Below are 16972 nucleotides of genomic sequence, written 5' to 3'. Positions count from 1 at the left end.
TGGCGTTCTGCAGTAAGGCAGAGGTGACGTTACGTGTAGGTGGGTGTCATCAGCAAAGAGATGATACTGGAAACCAAATCTGCGGATGGTTTGCCCAATAGGGACAATAGAGGAACCTAGGTCTAAGCCCTGATGAACCAGGAAGAGGAGAAGAGAGAGATCCAGAGAGGGAGACGCTGAAGGTGCAGTCATAGAGATAGGAAGAAAACCAAGAGAGTGCAGTGTCCATTTCCGGTTTTGGTTACTGAATACTGCAGTGTGAACCAGGCCTTAGTACAGTGATGGCAGACGCTACGTTTCCTAGAGCCCAGCTCTCAGCATCCTGTAGTGTAGGAGGCTGCTCCTAGCCCTCACATGCTGAGCCCGGCTCCTCCCATACACATGACAGATCACATGGTCCTGACATCATCAAAGGTCCTGGTACCCTGTAGTATCTAGTACAATACTCACAGCTGGAGGGAAACATCTCTACTATACTATTGGCTGCCAGAACGAGGCTTGACACACAAACAAGCCAATTACCTTATACAGTTAAGATCCGCCTACATCAGCGGAGAGGAGCCAATGAGGAGTGAGAGAAGTGAGTGCTGCCAGGAGCAGGGGCTGCTGGTGTCTGTAGTGTCAGAGATCACAGAGGAAGCCCCGGCAGCCTGTATAGGTAGTTATTATATCATAGTGTGTAATACACCTCTGCCCGCCATCACTGGGGTGACATCAGTGTTATGTATGGGCAGTAAGAGCATGGATTCTGCAGGATGTATATATTGGTTACATACACGATAGGTTCTGCAGATTTGTTCTTAAGTTGAATTTGTATGTAAGTCGGAACTGTATAGTTTATTATTGTAACCCCAGTCAAATTTTTTTTTTTGGTCTCTGTGACAATTGGATTTTAAAAATGTTGGGTTGTCATAAGAACCAGGATTAACAATAAAGCTTCATTCCAGACACCTGTGATAACTGTTACAGATGATCATTGTACTCTAGGGCTAATGTACAGTAACTTACCAACAACCAGAGGTCCGCTTGTAACTAGGGGTCGTCTGTAAGTCGGGTGTTCTTAAGTAGGGGACCATCTGTATAGTATATACACCCATACTGTGCTGCCGTGCTAATGCTTGCTTCTTATAGAGCATATATAGTTGTCTGCTCTTTATTTCTGCATTTATAACTTGTCTATCTATATATATATATATATATATATATATGTTATATTAAAGGGTGGTCTATGGTTATTTCTATAGATCCCCTGTGTTTTGATGTTGCACACCCACAGATGAGCTGTTTGAATAGCCTTAAGTGAGCGCTTCAGACTTTAAACTCGATACCAAGCATAGCGCCGTACATCGAACAGTGGCCGTGCTTGGTATTGCAGTTCTACTTTAACGGGAATGAGCTTCAGACAGGCCAGGTGATGAATGAAGCTGAGATCACAGGCCTGTGGTGCACAGTGGAGATTCTTGACTTCATCAAAACAAAAGCTGATCATTGGGGGTATTGGTGTCTGATCCCACTCATCTGATATTGATCCCAAGGTGTCCAATTTGATAATGACTTTGCCAAGAACTAATTGTAAAAAGTGTGTTTTAGCTAAGTAGATGAAAGTAAGCCCTGCTGCACACAAACAGAGTATGGGGAGATGTAGTAATAATAATAATCCTTTATTTATATAGCTCACACAGATTAGGCAGCGCTGCACAGAGCTTCCCAAATCAGCCCCTGTCCCCATGGGGCTCACAATCTAATCAACCTACTAGTGTGTTTTGGAGTGTGGGAGGAAACCGGAGGACCCGGAGGAAACCCACGCAAACACGGAGAGAACATACAAACTCATTGCAGATGTTGACCCTGGGACTTGGCCGTCGTTTCACATGGTTAAATGTATTTCTATGAACTGATTGCCCATGCTGCAATACACTTCACTGTTTCACTTATTCCAGGACACTGTCAGAGGCCACTGTCTCAGATTTTTTCAGGGTCCACAGGACAGTAGTGTATGTTTGAAAAACAATTTGATGCATTGCAATCTGTGTGCTGCCATCTGTACCCACAGATCAAAAAATTTTTTAATGTAGGTCGATTTGGTCTGTGTGAAGCTGAGCACCTTCCATGATCAGGTCAATGCTGGAAAAGTCACTGGTGACCTCCATAGGTGAGGTCAGTCATACTCTATGGAGGTTGCCTCCGAGGCTAGTGACTGAACCACAAGTGAGCTGTCCTCGGATGGTGGGCAGCTTCACGACAGAAGTGCTGAAGTGCAGCTGCTGCAGGAATTACCAGTGTACTGGCAGGGGATGGACTGGTGAGTAAAAGGCTATACATTTACTCAAACACATTGCTGCCTTCAAGCTGCTTTGTACTCCCGGTCTAAGGCATCTGACATTGGTGTATAATATTAGTTTATTAGGGGATTCCCATACTATTAGAACAAAATCATCTTCTACAGAGATACATTTCAAGTTGTCTTACTAAATGTTTGCTAATTGTTTAAGAATTGAATCTCAGAGACAGTGACATTGTATGGAATGTTTTGTGATTCCAGGACCTAATTACTTACACCATGTGTCGTTCTTTCTCTCAGGGACATCAGATAACCCTCACATCTAGCGTCTGATTCCTGCAGTCATGTCTCCTCCTCCACGTGTCAGCTTTTGGACAGAAGCTTCCCAGCAGGTCTTGGCTGGAGGATCAGCAGGTAAGCTTATTACTGTTTTTGTGATGATGTATATGTATTTAAAGGGAATCTCTCAAATCTTTTTAATAAGTGATCAGGAAATTGTTGTGGTGCACCCGTGCCCCTCACCATGGCACCCGCCTCCCCCAGCATCACTCACCTCTCTACGCTCCCATCCCAGCTTCCAGCACGCGTGTGCATCCCCGTCTCCTAGGGCGTGGCGCCGGCGCTCGTAGATTTAAAGGGCCAGTGCACTGTGATTGGTGCTGGCCATTTCCCGGACTTGCATAAAAGCATCCTGTCCCAGCATTCCCTGAAAAAGAAAAAAGCTTGTACCCTTGCTACATTCCTGTGTATTGATCTCCTGTTGTGACCCCAGACCTGTTCCCGTTTATGCTCCTCCGCTGCCAGCCCTGACCTCCTGCGTGTCCCCGACCACGAACTTGCCTTCTGACTCTGTACCTTGCCTTGGCTGCCACCACCAAGTCATGCCTGTGGAACAACCTGGTACCACGCTGCAGCAAGTCCAACTCGCTTTGCGGCGGGCTCTGGTGAAAGCTGGGTGCCCCTTAGACTCTGGTCCCAGGTGTCGGCTTACATCATTGTCCGCAGTGGTCCAGGGGGCCCACTACCCCTGAAGCCTGAAAATGACTTTGTATGCTTAATCTGTGAGTGCATTGCCACAGATAGATGGACTGTTATATCCTGCTTTTCACTGCCACATAAATGCGACTATTTCAGCAATGACAGTTAACTTGCCATCATTACTTACGGGCGCAGCACCCATCAGAGAGTTTCCATGTGGGTGATCACTGTGATTGGACATTTAGTACTGAGCAGCCAATCACAGATCAAGGGAGGAACAGATACAGCTCATTGCTCTCTCAGTGGGGGATATGACAGTCAAAAAACTTAATATACTAAGAAATTTCTCTCTGACAGCTGCTATTTTCCACTGAGAGCTGTCTTGACCTCTCCCTGACACCAAATGTGCCCTTCTCTTTCACTTATACCCAGATCTACTGGTCCTCCAATGTCCTAAACAACACCCCACATTATTCTACCATGATGACATGGGCATGTTTGTAACAAAGTTTACCTCTACTCCCCCTGCCAAGACCCCTGTCTTGACAGGCTGTATACAAACCACCCTGTCATTGACCATTGTCAAATAAATTTTGACATTTTACTCCCCTATAAAAAAATATAGTGATTGATAAAACCCTTGTAAACTTAAACTTTAAAGGAAATCTACCATTTGATTTCATGCATTATGAACCAAACATACCTTGAGAATGCTGTAGCTACACTGATGCAGGAACATTTTTTGTCTAAATGAAATCTGTCACCGGGAGACCCATTTTTAGCAAACCCCCCCCCCCCCAAACAGTTTTTGTATTTAAAAAAAAAAAAATCGGCTTTACAGAAAAAAAGATAAGTTATATATTACTTTTCAATGCCATGTGCTCTGTGACCTGACTATTTGTCCCTTGGGAGTGGCTGAAGAGGATCATAACCCACCCCCTAACCTCAGGAGACTGCTCCTCGGTGTGTCGTTTTTAAAAATTCAATTGATAGGGGGGGACTAGGGGGGACTAGGTAGGTGGCGTCAGTATGCCGGGTGAGGGGCAGTATTATGAATTCAAAAATGACAGCAATACTTGCAGTCATCTGTGCATTTTATTTTGCACATGTGGGCTAAAACTACACCTCTCAATGAAATTCATAATTCTATAATTGGATCATTTCTTTGGGGTTTCCAACGGTGTGGTCACTGGCAAATCAGTCGTAGCTCCTGTAAATTTGCTCTCCAAAAGCCCCATGGTACTTGTGCCATACAGAGGGTAACATCCACATGTGGGGTATTTTTGTAGTCGACATTAATTGTCGGGTGAGGGATCATGCTTCCAGAAGGAATCTTTTTTTTTTTTTTTTATTGTTGCCTCTTTTCTTCATCATAATTAGCTTGGGGGTGTTTATTCAACCTATTACAAAAGGAAAATGATTTTCTATTTGCCCCTCCCTCCTATACGATTTATGTGATCAAGGCTGTACGGGTGGAGGCTACTATATTAGCCTGCACTTTCTGTAGCCTTTCATGGGGATAGATTTAATACAATGATGGCCACTAGAGATGAGCGAACATACTCGTCCGAGCTTGATGCTCGTTCGAGCATTAGCGTACTCGAAACTGCTCGTTGCTCGGACGAATACTTCGCCCGCTCGAGAAAATGGCAGCTCCCGCCGTTTTGCTTTTTGGCGGCCAGAAACAGAGCCAATCACAAGCCAGGAGACTCTGCACTCCACCCAGCATGACGTGGTACCCTTACACGTCGATAGCAGTGGTTGGCTGGCTAGATCAGGTGACCCTGGGATAGACTAGCCGCTGCCCGCGCTGCTCGGATCATTCTGTGTCTGGATGCCGCTAGGGAGAGAGCTGCTGCTGGTCAGGGTTAGCGTTAGTGTGCAGGTAGATTACTGTTAGGCAGGAGTGATTCTCCAAGAACCCAACAGCCCTTCTTAGGGCTACAATAACGTTATACTTTTTTTTTTTTTTGTTTGCTTGTGGCTGGGCTTGCTGGCACTAGTAGTGCAGCTAGTACCATATTGTGAGGAATTTGCAGGGGGACTTGCGACCGCTGTGTTTAGCGCTTAGTGACGCACATATCCATCGCAAAGACCGAAGTGGGATAATTTATTAGGGGTTGGATTTCAATTAGGCACAGTCTGCCATTTCCTTTTTATTTTCCTTTTATTTTTTCATAACTCAGCGTCATCTCATCAGTGTGCTTTCATACTTGGCTAGAAAATAGCCAAAGGAGAATCCAAACGGCTTACTTACGCCTACAATAGCGTTATATATATTTTATTTCTGGTTGATCTGCTGGTGGCTGTCCTTGCTGCAGTGCATATACTAGCCAATTGTGAGGAATTTGGAGTGAGACTTGCGACTGCTGTGTTTAGCGCTTAGTGACGCACATATCCATCGCAAAGACCGAAGTGGGATAATTTATTAGGGGTTGGATTTCAATTAGGCACAGTCTGCCATTTCCTTTTTATTTTACGTTTATTTTTTCATAACTCAGCGTCATCTCATCTGGCATAGCAGTGTGCTTTCATACTTGGCTAGAAAATAGCCATAGCAATAGGATAGCATCGTTCGGTTTTAAAAACTAAAAAACACAAAAAAAAAAAAAAAAACCACAAAAAAAAAGTAAAAAAAAAATTAAAGTTATAACTTTCATTTCCAAAATGTTTAACCCGAGGGCTAGGGGTAGAGGACGAGGGCGGGGACGTGGGCGTCCAACTACTGCAGGGGTCAGAGGCCGTGGTCCTGGGCGGGGTGAGACACCACCTGCTGATGAGGGAGCAGGGGAACGCCGCAGAGCTACACTCCCTAGGTTCATGTCTGAAGTTACTGGGACTGGGACGTGGTAGAGCACTGTTGAGGCCAGAACAGTGCGAACAGGTGATGTCGTGGATTGCCGACAATGCTTCGAGCAATTTGTCCACCAGTCAGTCTTCCACGCAGTCCACCCATGTCACCGAAATTGGCACTCCTCCAGCTCCTGCACCTCAGCCTCCTCCCCCCCAGTCTGCCCCCTCCCAGGAAAATTTGGCATTTGAACCGGCATACTCTGAGGAACTGTTTTCTGGACCCTTCCCACAGTCACAAACCACTTGTCCGGTTGCTGCTGAGCAATTTTCCGATGCCCAGGTTTTCCACCAGTCGCAGTCTGTGGGTGATGATGACCTTCTTGACGTAGTGGAAGAAGTGTGTAAAGAGGTGTCCGACGATGAGGAGACACGGTTGTCAGACAGTGGTGAAGTTGTTGTCAGGGCAGGAAGTCCGAGGGGGGAGCAGACTGAGGGATCGGAGGATGATGAGGTGACAGACCCAAGCTGGGTTGAGAGGCCGGGTGAACACAGTGCTTCTGAGACGGAGGAGAGTCCTATAGCAGAACAGGTTGGAAGAGGCAGTGGTGGGGCCAGACGGAGAGGCAGGGCCAGAGCTGGTGCATCAGCGCCAAATGTGTCACGTAGCGAAGCTCCCGTGGCGAGGGCTCCCGCGGCGAGGGCTAGATTTTCAGAAGTCTGGAGGTTCTTTAAGGAAACACCGGATGACCGACGGACTGTGGTGTGCAACCTTTGCCAAACCAGGATCAGCAGGGGTTCCACCACTACTAGCTTAACTACCACCAGTATGCGCAGGCATATGAATGCTAAACACCCGAATCAGTGGCACCAAGCCCGTTCACCTCCGGCCGTGCACACCACTGCTCCTTCCCCTGTGTCAGCTGATAGTCAGCCCCCTGCCCAGGACCCTGGCACAAAAACCCCATCGTCGCCTCCACGATCCTCCACAGCATCCACCAGCGTTCAGCTCTCCATACCCCAGACGCTGGAGCGGAAAAGAAAATATAGTGCAACCCACCCGCACGCCCAAGCCCTTAATGTCCACATCTCCAGATTGCTTAGCCTGGAGATGCTGCCCTATAGGCTAGTAGAGACCGAGGCCTTTCGCAACCTCATGGCGGCGGCCGCCCCTCGGTATTCGGTCCCCAGCCGCCACTACTTTTCCCGATGTGCCGTCCCAGCCCTGCACCAGCACGTGTCAGACAACATCATCCGTGCCCACCTGACCACGGACACGTGGACGAGTGCTGCCGGGCAGGGCCACTATATATCGCTGACGGCACATTGGGTTAACTTGGTGGAGGCTGGGACCGAGTCTGACCCTGGGGCTGGTCATATACTGCCGACGCCGAGGATTGCAGGGCCTACCTCGGTCCAGGTCTCAAAGGCCTACTATGCCTCCTCCTCCTCCCACCCCTCCTCCACCTCCTCCTCCGAACTACCATCCGTGGGCATGGCGCCATCAGTCGCTAGCTCTAGGCACAGCAGCAGTGCCGTCGCTAAGCGACAGCAGGCGGTGCTCAAACTGCTGAGCCTAGGCGATAAAAGGCACACCGCCCAAGAACTATTACAGGGCATCACGGCGCAGACTGATCTGTGGCTGGCACCGCTGAACCTGAAGCCAGGCATGGTTGTGTGTGACAACGGCCGTAACCTGGTGGCGGCTTTGCAACTCGGCAGACTGACACATGTGCCATGCCTGGCCCATGTGTTAAATCTGATAGTTCAGCGTTTCCTCAAGACATACCCCAATCTGTCAGATTTGCTCACGAAGGTGCGCCGCATCTGTGCGCATTTCAGGAAGTCCAGCACAGATGCTGCCACTCTCAGGGCAGCGCAGCGCCGCCTCCAACTGCCCGCTCACCGACTGTTGTGCGACGTGCCCACGAGGTGGAATTCAACATTAACCATGTTATCCAGAGTTTACCAGCAGCGCAGAGCGATTGTAGACTGCCAGATGTCAACTTCCACCAGAACTGGTAGTCAGGTCAGTCAGCTTCCTCAAGTCTACAATGAGGAGTGGACGTGGATGTCTGATATCTGTCAGGTGCTGAGTAACTTTGAGGAGTCAACACAGATGGTCAGTGGTGATGCCGCCATCATCAGCCTCACCATCCCGCTGCTTGGCCTGTTGAAAAACTCTCTGGTCAGCATGAAGTCGGAAGCTTTGCGCTCGTCACAAGAGACGGGGGAAGAAGATTCCCTTGTTGATAGCCAAAGCACCCTCAGGTCTGTTTCTCAGCACATATCGGAGGAGGTGGAGGAGGATGAGGAGGAAGAGGAGGAGAATGTTGGCGAGACAGAAGAGGGGACCATTGTTCAGTCCTTCACTGTTCAGCGTGTATGGGCAGAAGAAGAGGAGTTGGAGGAGTTGGAGGAGGAGGAAATGGACAGTCAGGCCAGTGAGGGGAGTGAATTCTTACGCGTTGGGACTCTGGCGCATATGGCAGATTTCATGCTAGGCTGCCTATCCCGTGACCCTCGTGTTCAAAGAATTTATTCCAGCACCGATTACTGGGTATTCACTCTCCTGGACCCACGGTACAAGCAAAATCTTTCCACTCTCATCCCTGGAGAGGAAAGGAGTGTGAGAATGCATGAATACCAGCAGGCCCTGGTGCACAAGCTGAAACAGTATTTCCCTTCTGACAGCGCTAGCGGCAGAGTGCGTAGTTCTGCGGGACAAGTAGCGAGGGAGAGTAGGCGAGCAGGCAGCTTGTCCAGCACTGGCAAGGGTACGCTTTACAAGGCTTTTGACAGCTTTATGTCACCCCAGCAAGACACTGTCACCTGTCCCCAGTCTCGGCAGAGTAGGGCTGATCTTTACAGAAAGATGGTGAGGGAGTACGTAGCTGACCATACCATCGTCCTAAATGATCACACAGCTCCCTACAACTACTGGGTTTCAAAGCTGGACATGTGGCACGAGCTGGCGCTGTACGCCTTGGAGGTTCTTGCCTGCCCTGCCGCTAGCGTCTTGTCCGAGCGGGTTTTCAGTGCAGCTGGTGGCATCATCACCGATAAGCGTACACGCCTGTCGACTGACAGCACTGACAGGCTGACGCTTATTAAGATGAATAAAGCCTGGATTTCTCATAATTTCCAATCTCCACCAAGTGAAGGAAGCTCAACCTGAATAATTTATGCACTCCTCCTCCTCCTCATTTTCCTCCTTCTCCTCCTCTTTGTACACTAAAGCAGAGGAAACTGGCTATTTTTTGACAGGGCCCACTGGCTCTAGCTATAGTACTTTATGCATTTAATTTTTCTGGAGGGCCACCTACCCGGTCCTCTGGTTTGAAAACTTTTTTGGACTGCCACATACAGGCACTCAATCTATTCAATTTTTCTGGAGGGCCACCTACCTGCTCCTCTGGTTTGAAAACTTTTTTGGACTGCCACATACAGGCACTCAATCTATTCCATTTTTCTGGAGGGCCACCTACCTGCTCCTCTGGTTTGAAAACTTTTTTGGACTGCCACATACAGGCACTATCCAAATTAAATTGTCTCCATAGCAGCCTCCACACGTTGTCTCCATTGCTACCTCCAAAAGTCGTCCATATAGCTGCCTCCATACATCGTCCCCTTATCAAACGAGGTGTGTCAGGCACAAATTTGGGTTGTTTTCATGGATTCCACATCAAAGTTGTTAACTTTGTCGCCACCCTGCTGTGTAATCCACAAAATATACTGGCAAACTTTTATCATGTACCGATATTATTTGAGCGCTTCTTGCTCACCTCCTTTGGTTCCTCTCTGCCACCCATTGGTTTGAAGCCTGAGTCCATTTAGGGTATGTCGCCATGACACTCTCTAGCCTGCTGCCACTGCCTCTGCATGCCGTCCCCTATAGTGTCAGGGTCAATTATTGGATGTTTTAGATGCTATCTAGCTTCATTCTGTCACTCTGTCATGGCCATGCTGTTGCCCATAATTTTGGCATAATGGTGCGATTAAGCAGCCTCAGAGGCATCCATGCATGCTGCCCCTGCTGTTTCCTGTCCATTTCCATGGTGTTTCCATCTTTTTCTGAGGTTCCCAGGTGTTTGGCCAAGCTTCCCTGTGCAGAGCCTTGGTCCCCTTGAAAAATGCTCGAGTCTCCCATTGACTTCAATGGGGCTCGTTATTCGAGACGAGCACTCGAGCATCGGGAAAAGTTTGTCTCGAATAACGAGTACCCAAGCATTTTAGTGCTCGCTCATCTCTAATGGCCACTTATCATCTTATTGTAACAGTATGGCAGGTAAGTTTGCTTTTCACCTTCTTTTAATGTCAGTGTTGCTCCTGACATTAAGCACACTGACATACTGCTGTGCGCCCCCTCTGGCAGGATCTGCTGTGTTTCTTATGCCCTTGTTTTTAAGACAAAGGGGCTTTAAAAATTATGCAATTGAGCCTAAGCCCCTCAGGCTCATTTGCATATTTTTAAAAGCCTTTTTTTCTTAAAAACTAGGGCATAAGAAGCTAAAAGAAGAGCAGATCCTGCCAGAGGGGGCGCACAGCAGTATGTTGGTGTGCTTGGTTTTCAATCCTTCATCTGGCGATAGATGTCCTTTAATTTCAATGTATTACAAAAGAAATAATACAATATTTGATTGAAAAGTTGTTTCCTTCTATAAAACAACCTGGACAAGCTGTACATGTAGCCCACATCATAGAGGAATGTGCTGAAGCAATACCTCTCAGTGTGTGAAATGTTAGCTTTTCTGGCTCGGTCTAATGATTCGGACTCCGGTCTGGCTCCGTCATGACGTTTCATGGATTTTCTGTCAACCTTCCTGCTGTAATTGCTTTCAGTGGTGAAATAAGGATTGATCATTGCCTAGCAGCTCTGATATAATGAAACATATATACTGCAGATGGGTAATCTACCATCAATATTCATCATGATAAACCAAGGACATCTGTAAAATTCTTAAGGGTGCGTTCACATGTTTAGTTTTTCAGATGCAGTTTCAGATGTCCATACCAGGATGGAGTGAAAAATAGAGGAGGAGCAGCTTCTCTGATATGATATGTTCTAACACATTATGATCAACAACTGCTTCTGGCTTTGAAAACTGCATTTGAAAAACTGAAGGTGTGAACGCACCCTCAAGCTCCTTGCACATGAAGGTATGCTGTCCCGGGTAAGCACACAGCCACGCACAGGAGAGAGGGAATCCCACCCTTTCCATAGAGAGGAGTGGACTGCGGCCGTACCAAGCTCCTTATCCCGCCGAAGGTACGGTGGGCAACGCTTCTATTCATACGGATGAACATATTGCCCATTGAAATGAATGTGGCTGTGTGCTCCCCTACTGAAATGTTACGGAACAGGTAGCATACAGATGAAAAAAATCAGGTTGTGTAAATGGGGACAACTGTCCAAACCCTGAATTCCATAAAAAAATCGATGAGAAAAAACTAAATTTATTCAAAGACAGTCATACCATCATCTTATTACATCATCCTAACTCTCCAAACCCTGAATTTCTTGTGACTCCATTTCTTTCAGAATTATTGGCCCCAATCTCTCATGCTTAGAACTTTCCTTCAGTAACCCCTTCTTGTCCAGGCAGCTGGGTGTACCACATTTGCAATGCAGTGATTTTATCCCATAAATTCATCCCCCATGTTACAACCTCTTGCAGTATCTAGCTTGAAAGAAATTCCACTAGGTCTTATTTTGGGGGAGTGTCTTAACTTTATCCCAAATCCCCAAATATATCATCGAACATGATCCAGTGTGACAATTCTGGAGCATCTAGTCCAATTCCTATGCATTTAGGATAGTCTGACTGAATCTCCCCCTACTGTCTTTGTACAAGTTACTTATACACATCAAAGTCTCACCTGCTGAACTGTGCACCCAGTCACTAGGGTCAGGTTAATGGTAAAGCCAGATAAGCAGCCAGTTAGGTTTGGGAATGTGAGGGGATACCTATGAACAGTAATGTTCCTTTTTAATAGTTTAGCAGCAGTACATGTGTATCCATACCTGTGAGCATTTATTACATTCCACAAGTGAGGGACTAAAGAGTCCAGTAACTTCTGTGATTATAAATACTATACATAGGTGATTCGGAATGACCCTATGGACCCTCCTCATGGGTTTCTGAAGTTGGACCTGTACTGATCATAATGGAATGGAATATGCTAGGCGTTTAATATTGGGATAATCTCCCCTGCTGTCCATTCTATAGACAAGGATTCTTTACTGTAAGAGCAGTGAGACTATGGAACTCTCTGCCGCAGGAGGTTGTTATGGCGGACTCTATGTACATGTTCAAGAGAGGCCTGGATGACTTTCTGGAGAGAAAAAATATCACGGGTTATGGGGAGAATTCTTAAAGGTTGGACTTGTGTCTTTTTTCCAGCCTTATATACAGGAAGTCCTCGGGTTGCGTTCAAGATAGGTTCTCAAGTTGAATTTGTATGTAAGTCGAAACTGTATGTTTTATAATTGTAGTTCCAGACAAAAAAAAATTTTTTTGTCCCAGTGACAATTGGAGTTTCAAAATTTCGTGCTGCAATGGGACCAAGGATAATCAATAAAGCTTCATTACAGACACCTTACAGCTGATCATTGCAGCCTGGGACTATAGTAACATCCAGAGAGCTTCACCAGAGGTCACAGGGGGGTAACTGTAAGTTGGGTGTCCTTAAGTACGGGACCACCTGTACTTTGATTGTTGTTTATAGGGCCTGTACATTTGAGGACTGTTCACTACTAGTGATATAATATATCCTACCCCATGACAAGTGCTATTATCCCAAGATAATCTATTCACTTCACCTGAGAGGAGAAACACATTAACCCACTGCTGCCAGTGCCCTTTTTCTGTTTACCTTTTAAATTTTTTGCTCTCCAACTTCAAAAGTCCATAACTTTTAGATGTTTCCATCTACAGAGCTGTATAAAGGCTTGCTTACTTTGTAACGTATTGTACTTCCTAGTGACAGAATGTAGTGTACCAGAGCGCCATTCCGGCAGCTGGGCCTAGGATGGCAGCTGTGCACATGAGGTAATATGTTCTTATGTGTTATGTATTCATTATACCATTGTATATGGTAGGCAGAGAATGGGTTACATTGAAACTACACTACATTGGTTACAGTGACTCCTGCAGTCTGTGGTTGAGTTTTTTTGCCGAGAACGGGCTGGAAGGTAGTCGGGACTTGCTATTGAGGGCCTCCAACAAGCACCATTGGGGAAGCCAGGATTCTGTTATTACTGAGCCCATAAGCCTCCACTTGTAGGCACTGGAGTGTCATAAAGCCATCAATTTCTCCACCCACAAGCACATGAACTAATTCGAGGCCACCAGTATTGAGAACTTTATGTAACTGGTCTGTACAAGTGCCTGCAAGTTATCAGTAAAAGAGTTATTGTGACACTGCTTCCGCCTTGGTCCATCTGCACCATACCCCATGATCAAGGGCCATCTTGCCGGACCGCAGTATTAGGGGTTGGCTCCCGGTGAACTACGGGTCCTCCCCCCTGATTGCCACCCCCCCCCTCCCCCCCTAAAGAGATTTCAGGGAAATGCCAGAGAGTAGTGCGTTCCTGTGGAAGCACTCGTGTCCATCCGAGACCATGACAAGTCAGTGAGAAAGCTGCAGTGCACCACAAGACCCAGCTACCTCACAGGTAAAGGCACAGCTCTCACCCTGCAGCTAGATGTAAATTTGCACAATATGTCCATAATAAATCTGGTAATAGAAATATTGGGTGGTGCTTCTGATGATGCAGAAAAGATGACAAAACATTACAAATGAATGCACATATTTATTAGGACCTGTATGTCGTTTTCTGGTCTACAAGACCTGAAATAAAAGCTGCCAGACATTTGCAATTCCTTTCCCCTTTACACCACCCCCTACGCTAAGTGGGAGAGGGGTGCAGCCGGAGGCGGAGTGGGCTTTGCACCAATGCTACAGTTAGCAACAGTGCAGGGTCTTGCATACGCCACAACACGAAGCCCAATCATACCGTATATGTTTTGACATATTATCGGATAGTTCATCAGTTTCAGATTAGCGAGGGTCCAACATCCGGCACTCAGACTGTTACACTGTGGATGAGTTGCAAGCATTAGGATGAGCACTACAGTCTCTTCTCTCTGTACCAATGTACTGCATAGTATGATTACTGCTCCTACATTGTATAGTGGCCTCTCTTGGCATTACAGCACAGTCCTATTCACTAGAATGGGAATGAACCATGTGACTTGATGCAACAATGTCACCACAGCATCACTGCCATTGGGAAAGCTCATTGGTTCGGGGCTGGCAGTTTGACTCCCTTCCTATCTGTTATTGATCTCCTATCCTAAGGATTAATAACCAATATTTTGTTCCGAAATCCGCCATTAAGGGGATCTATAATAATGGAAATTACTAATATTATATTACTATATGCTTAATACATCCCATTTATCCTTATTGCACCTACTTTCATGCACTTCTTGAAATTTACTGTAATCCAATGTACTGCACAAAGAAATAGTGCAGAAGACTAAATATGTGTCATATTGGGTTGAAGAGGGGCCCATTGTGGCTGCGATGTTGCAGCTTATTTTTCAAAGCGATGAATGAATAAAGAATAATCTTGTTTTATTTGACCTGTTTTTTATCTGTTATGTTGTACATCCTCTGTACTCTGAGATGATTTTTCTGTGAAGTGTATCTGTATATCCATCTGTAATCCAAACCTGCAAAGATTTAAAATGTCCACAAGGTGGCAGAGCAGAGCTGTCCTGCGGTTTATGTACAATAATTTTAAAATTAAAAGAATTTTTGGTTGTTGTTGTATATGTCATGATTTGGATTCAAGAATTATATTCAGAATTTGTATAGTAATACATTTTTCATTAACTTGTTAAATTTTTACTTTTTTATGACTAGCAATCATATAAGCCAATATAAATGAAACAAATCTATTCTCGATTTCAGGAGGTAAAAGAGTTTTTGGACACTAAAATATTGACAACCTTCACCTACCCTTAGATTAGGACCTCTGTATCAGATTGGAGGGGGATTGATACTTGGCAGCACCACCGAATGGCTGTTGATAGATCTCTCAGATGGTCTGTTTACAACCGCAGTACCAAGCATGGCCACTATACAACATGAAGCACTCTGCTTGGTCAGTAGTAAAGTTGAAGAACTGCAGGCTCTTGATTCTTAGGGATGCCAGGGCCACCAATTTGATAATGATAATGTGTCCAGTTTTTCCTATGATAATCCATATGCTGAGTTTTATCTCTTACATGGATTGTGATGGAAAAATTATTACCATAGAAACCCAGGTGAAAAGAGTTATTACTTACTTGTGGGCAGTTACTAGAGCTAGGCCATGGATCTTGCAGCACCTGTCACAGAGGGCCTGTCAGGGGAGTAAAACCCTTTACCAGCACTTGTTAAAGTCAGCAGCTCCCTAGCCCTCCCCCAGTAATAGCAGCGTTAGATCTCTAGCTTTATTGGAACATACTGATAAGCTAGGGAACAATCCACTAAGTAGCGGTCCGATGGTCGGACCTAGCTTACAGCGGGCTGGTGTATTCATGAGGGGGTTCTTCTCTCTATTCAGTGTCCCCCCCCCCAACCCAAGAACTCCCACACCTAATGTCGGCAGTGACTCCCGAGCTCCATGCTGCAGTCACCGCCTCCTCGAACCGCCCCCTCATGAATACGCCGGACCGCTGTAAGCTAGATCCAACAATCAGACCGCTACGTAGTGGATCGGTCCCTAGCTTATCGCTATGTTCCTATATAGCTAGTAATTTAATACTGCTGTAACGGGGGGAGGGCTAGGGAACTGCTTACTTTACTAAGTGCTGCTAGAGGGTTTTATTCGACTGACAGGTCCTGTTTAAGCTGTCACTAGTCACCCAAACTTTAAGTTTTACATTTTTTTTTTTAATTTTAATTTCAACCATTGGCAAAACAAATCACAACCTTCATCAGGTCCAAACACTGAATCTCAGTTGTTGGATAACTTCATTGATTTACTAATAAATTGAAGGCAGGGGTGAGGTTAGTGTTAGTAGCATTGGTGATCGGATGAGCAGTAGCCTCTCCCTTGGAAAGGTGAAACATATAATCGAAGAAACGTTCCCAAATTGCATAGATCTTGCGTGAATTTGTAACCTACCTGCCTTTTTTTTTTGGACTACACACTATTATGTGCATCTACTAATCACACAAGCACTGGAAATTGGGAGACGCTGCAGTTTTATTCATGACGTGTGAGACTTTCGCTTGATAGGATAGTTTTATAGTTTACATTTTTTTTTTGTTTATAGAATTAGCCAATGAATGATTAAAAATGTGGGACAAATGTAAGTTTTTTAATAAGCTGAAAAATTGAATAAACCTTCACCAAATCATGTTAAGAATATGTGTATGACAACAACCCCCTCACTCTTTCCCAGGTTCAGCTACAGATGCAGAGGGTGCATGTGCTTCTGCAAATTGTCAGCTCTGTCTCCCTGCATATAGCAGGGGCACTTACTGCTAGATCCAGGCACCATGTGGTAATTTTCTTAATCTTCTGTGATAATCTTATATTTGTTATCCATGACCCCCTTTCTTCTCATGCACAAGGGCTGAAAGACGGGGGAGGGGGCATGAAACAGTGTAACAGTCACAGAAGAGCTACGGTAGCCCCTCAGGCTCGTTAGCATAACTTTGAAAGTTGATTTTAGAAGGAAGGAGGCCATGAATAACAAATATATGAAAATTACCAAAGTCACGGTGCCTGGATCTATAAGCAAGTGTCCCTGGTTTATCATTATGGATTTTTATGGTAGATTCCTTTAAATCTAGAAGTGTTGGCTAACCACAAAATTATGGATTTATTATAACTGTAATTTTTATCAGCTGTTAGACTCT

The 16972-nt window shown here is 45.7% G+C and overlaps 2 protein-coding genes across 4 annotated transcripts in view; one reads left to right on the top strand and one right to left on the bottom strand.

The window, feature by feature from the left end:
• The window catches only part of MIPOL1 (mirror-image polydactyly 1), a 276231-nt gene extending 273361 nt beyond the window's left edge, over positions 1-2870 (bottom strand). Inside the window, exon 1 of one of the 2 annotated variants that reach the window (XM_072115538.1) lies at positions 2835-2870. The gene's annotated coding sequence lies outside the window, so the exon portion shown is untranslated. Of the gene's footprint in view, positions 1-450; positions 470-2834 lie in introns of those variants that run through there. The other variant, XM_072115539.1, reaches the window with a different exon arrangement.
• Positions 492-16972, top strand: part of SLC25A21 (solute carrier family 25 member 21) — a 206144-nt gene continuing 189663 nt past the window's right edge. The window contains exons 1-2 of one of the 2 annotated variants that reach the window (XM_072115548.1): positions 492-580; positions 2582-2695. In XM_072115548.1, the coding sequence (XP_071971649.1) occupies positions 2626-2695 (70 nt within the window). In that variant the 5' untranslated portion in view covers positions 492-580; positions 2582-2625. Of the gene's footprint in view, positions 659-2581; positions 2696-16972 lie in introns of both variants that reach the window. The other variant, XM_072115547.1, reaches the window with a different exon arrangement.

Source organism: Engystomops pustulosus, chromosome 7 (assembly GCF_040894005.1).
Source record: "Engystomops pustulosus chromosome 7, aEngPut4.maternal, whole genome shotgun sequence".
NCBI lineage: Eukaryota > Metazoa > Chordata > Amphibia > Anura > Leptodactylidae > Engystomops > Engystomops pustulosus.
This window is presented reverse-complemented; position numbering and strand designations above follow the sequence as displayed.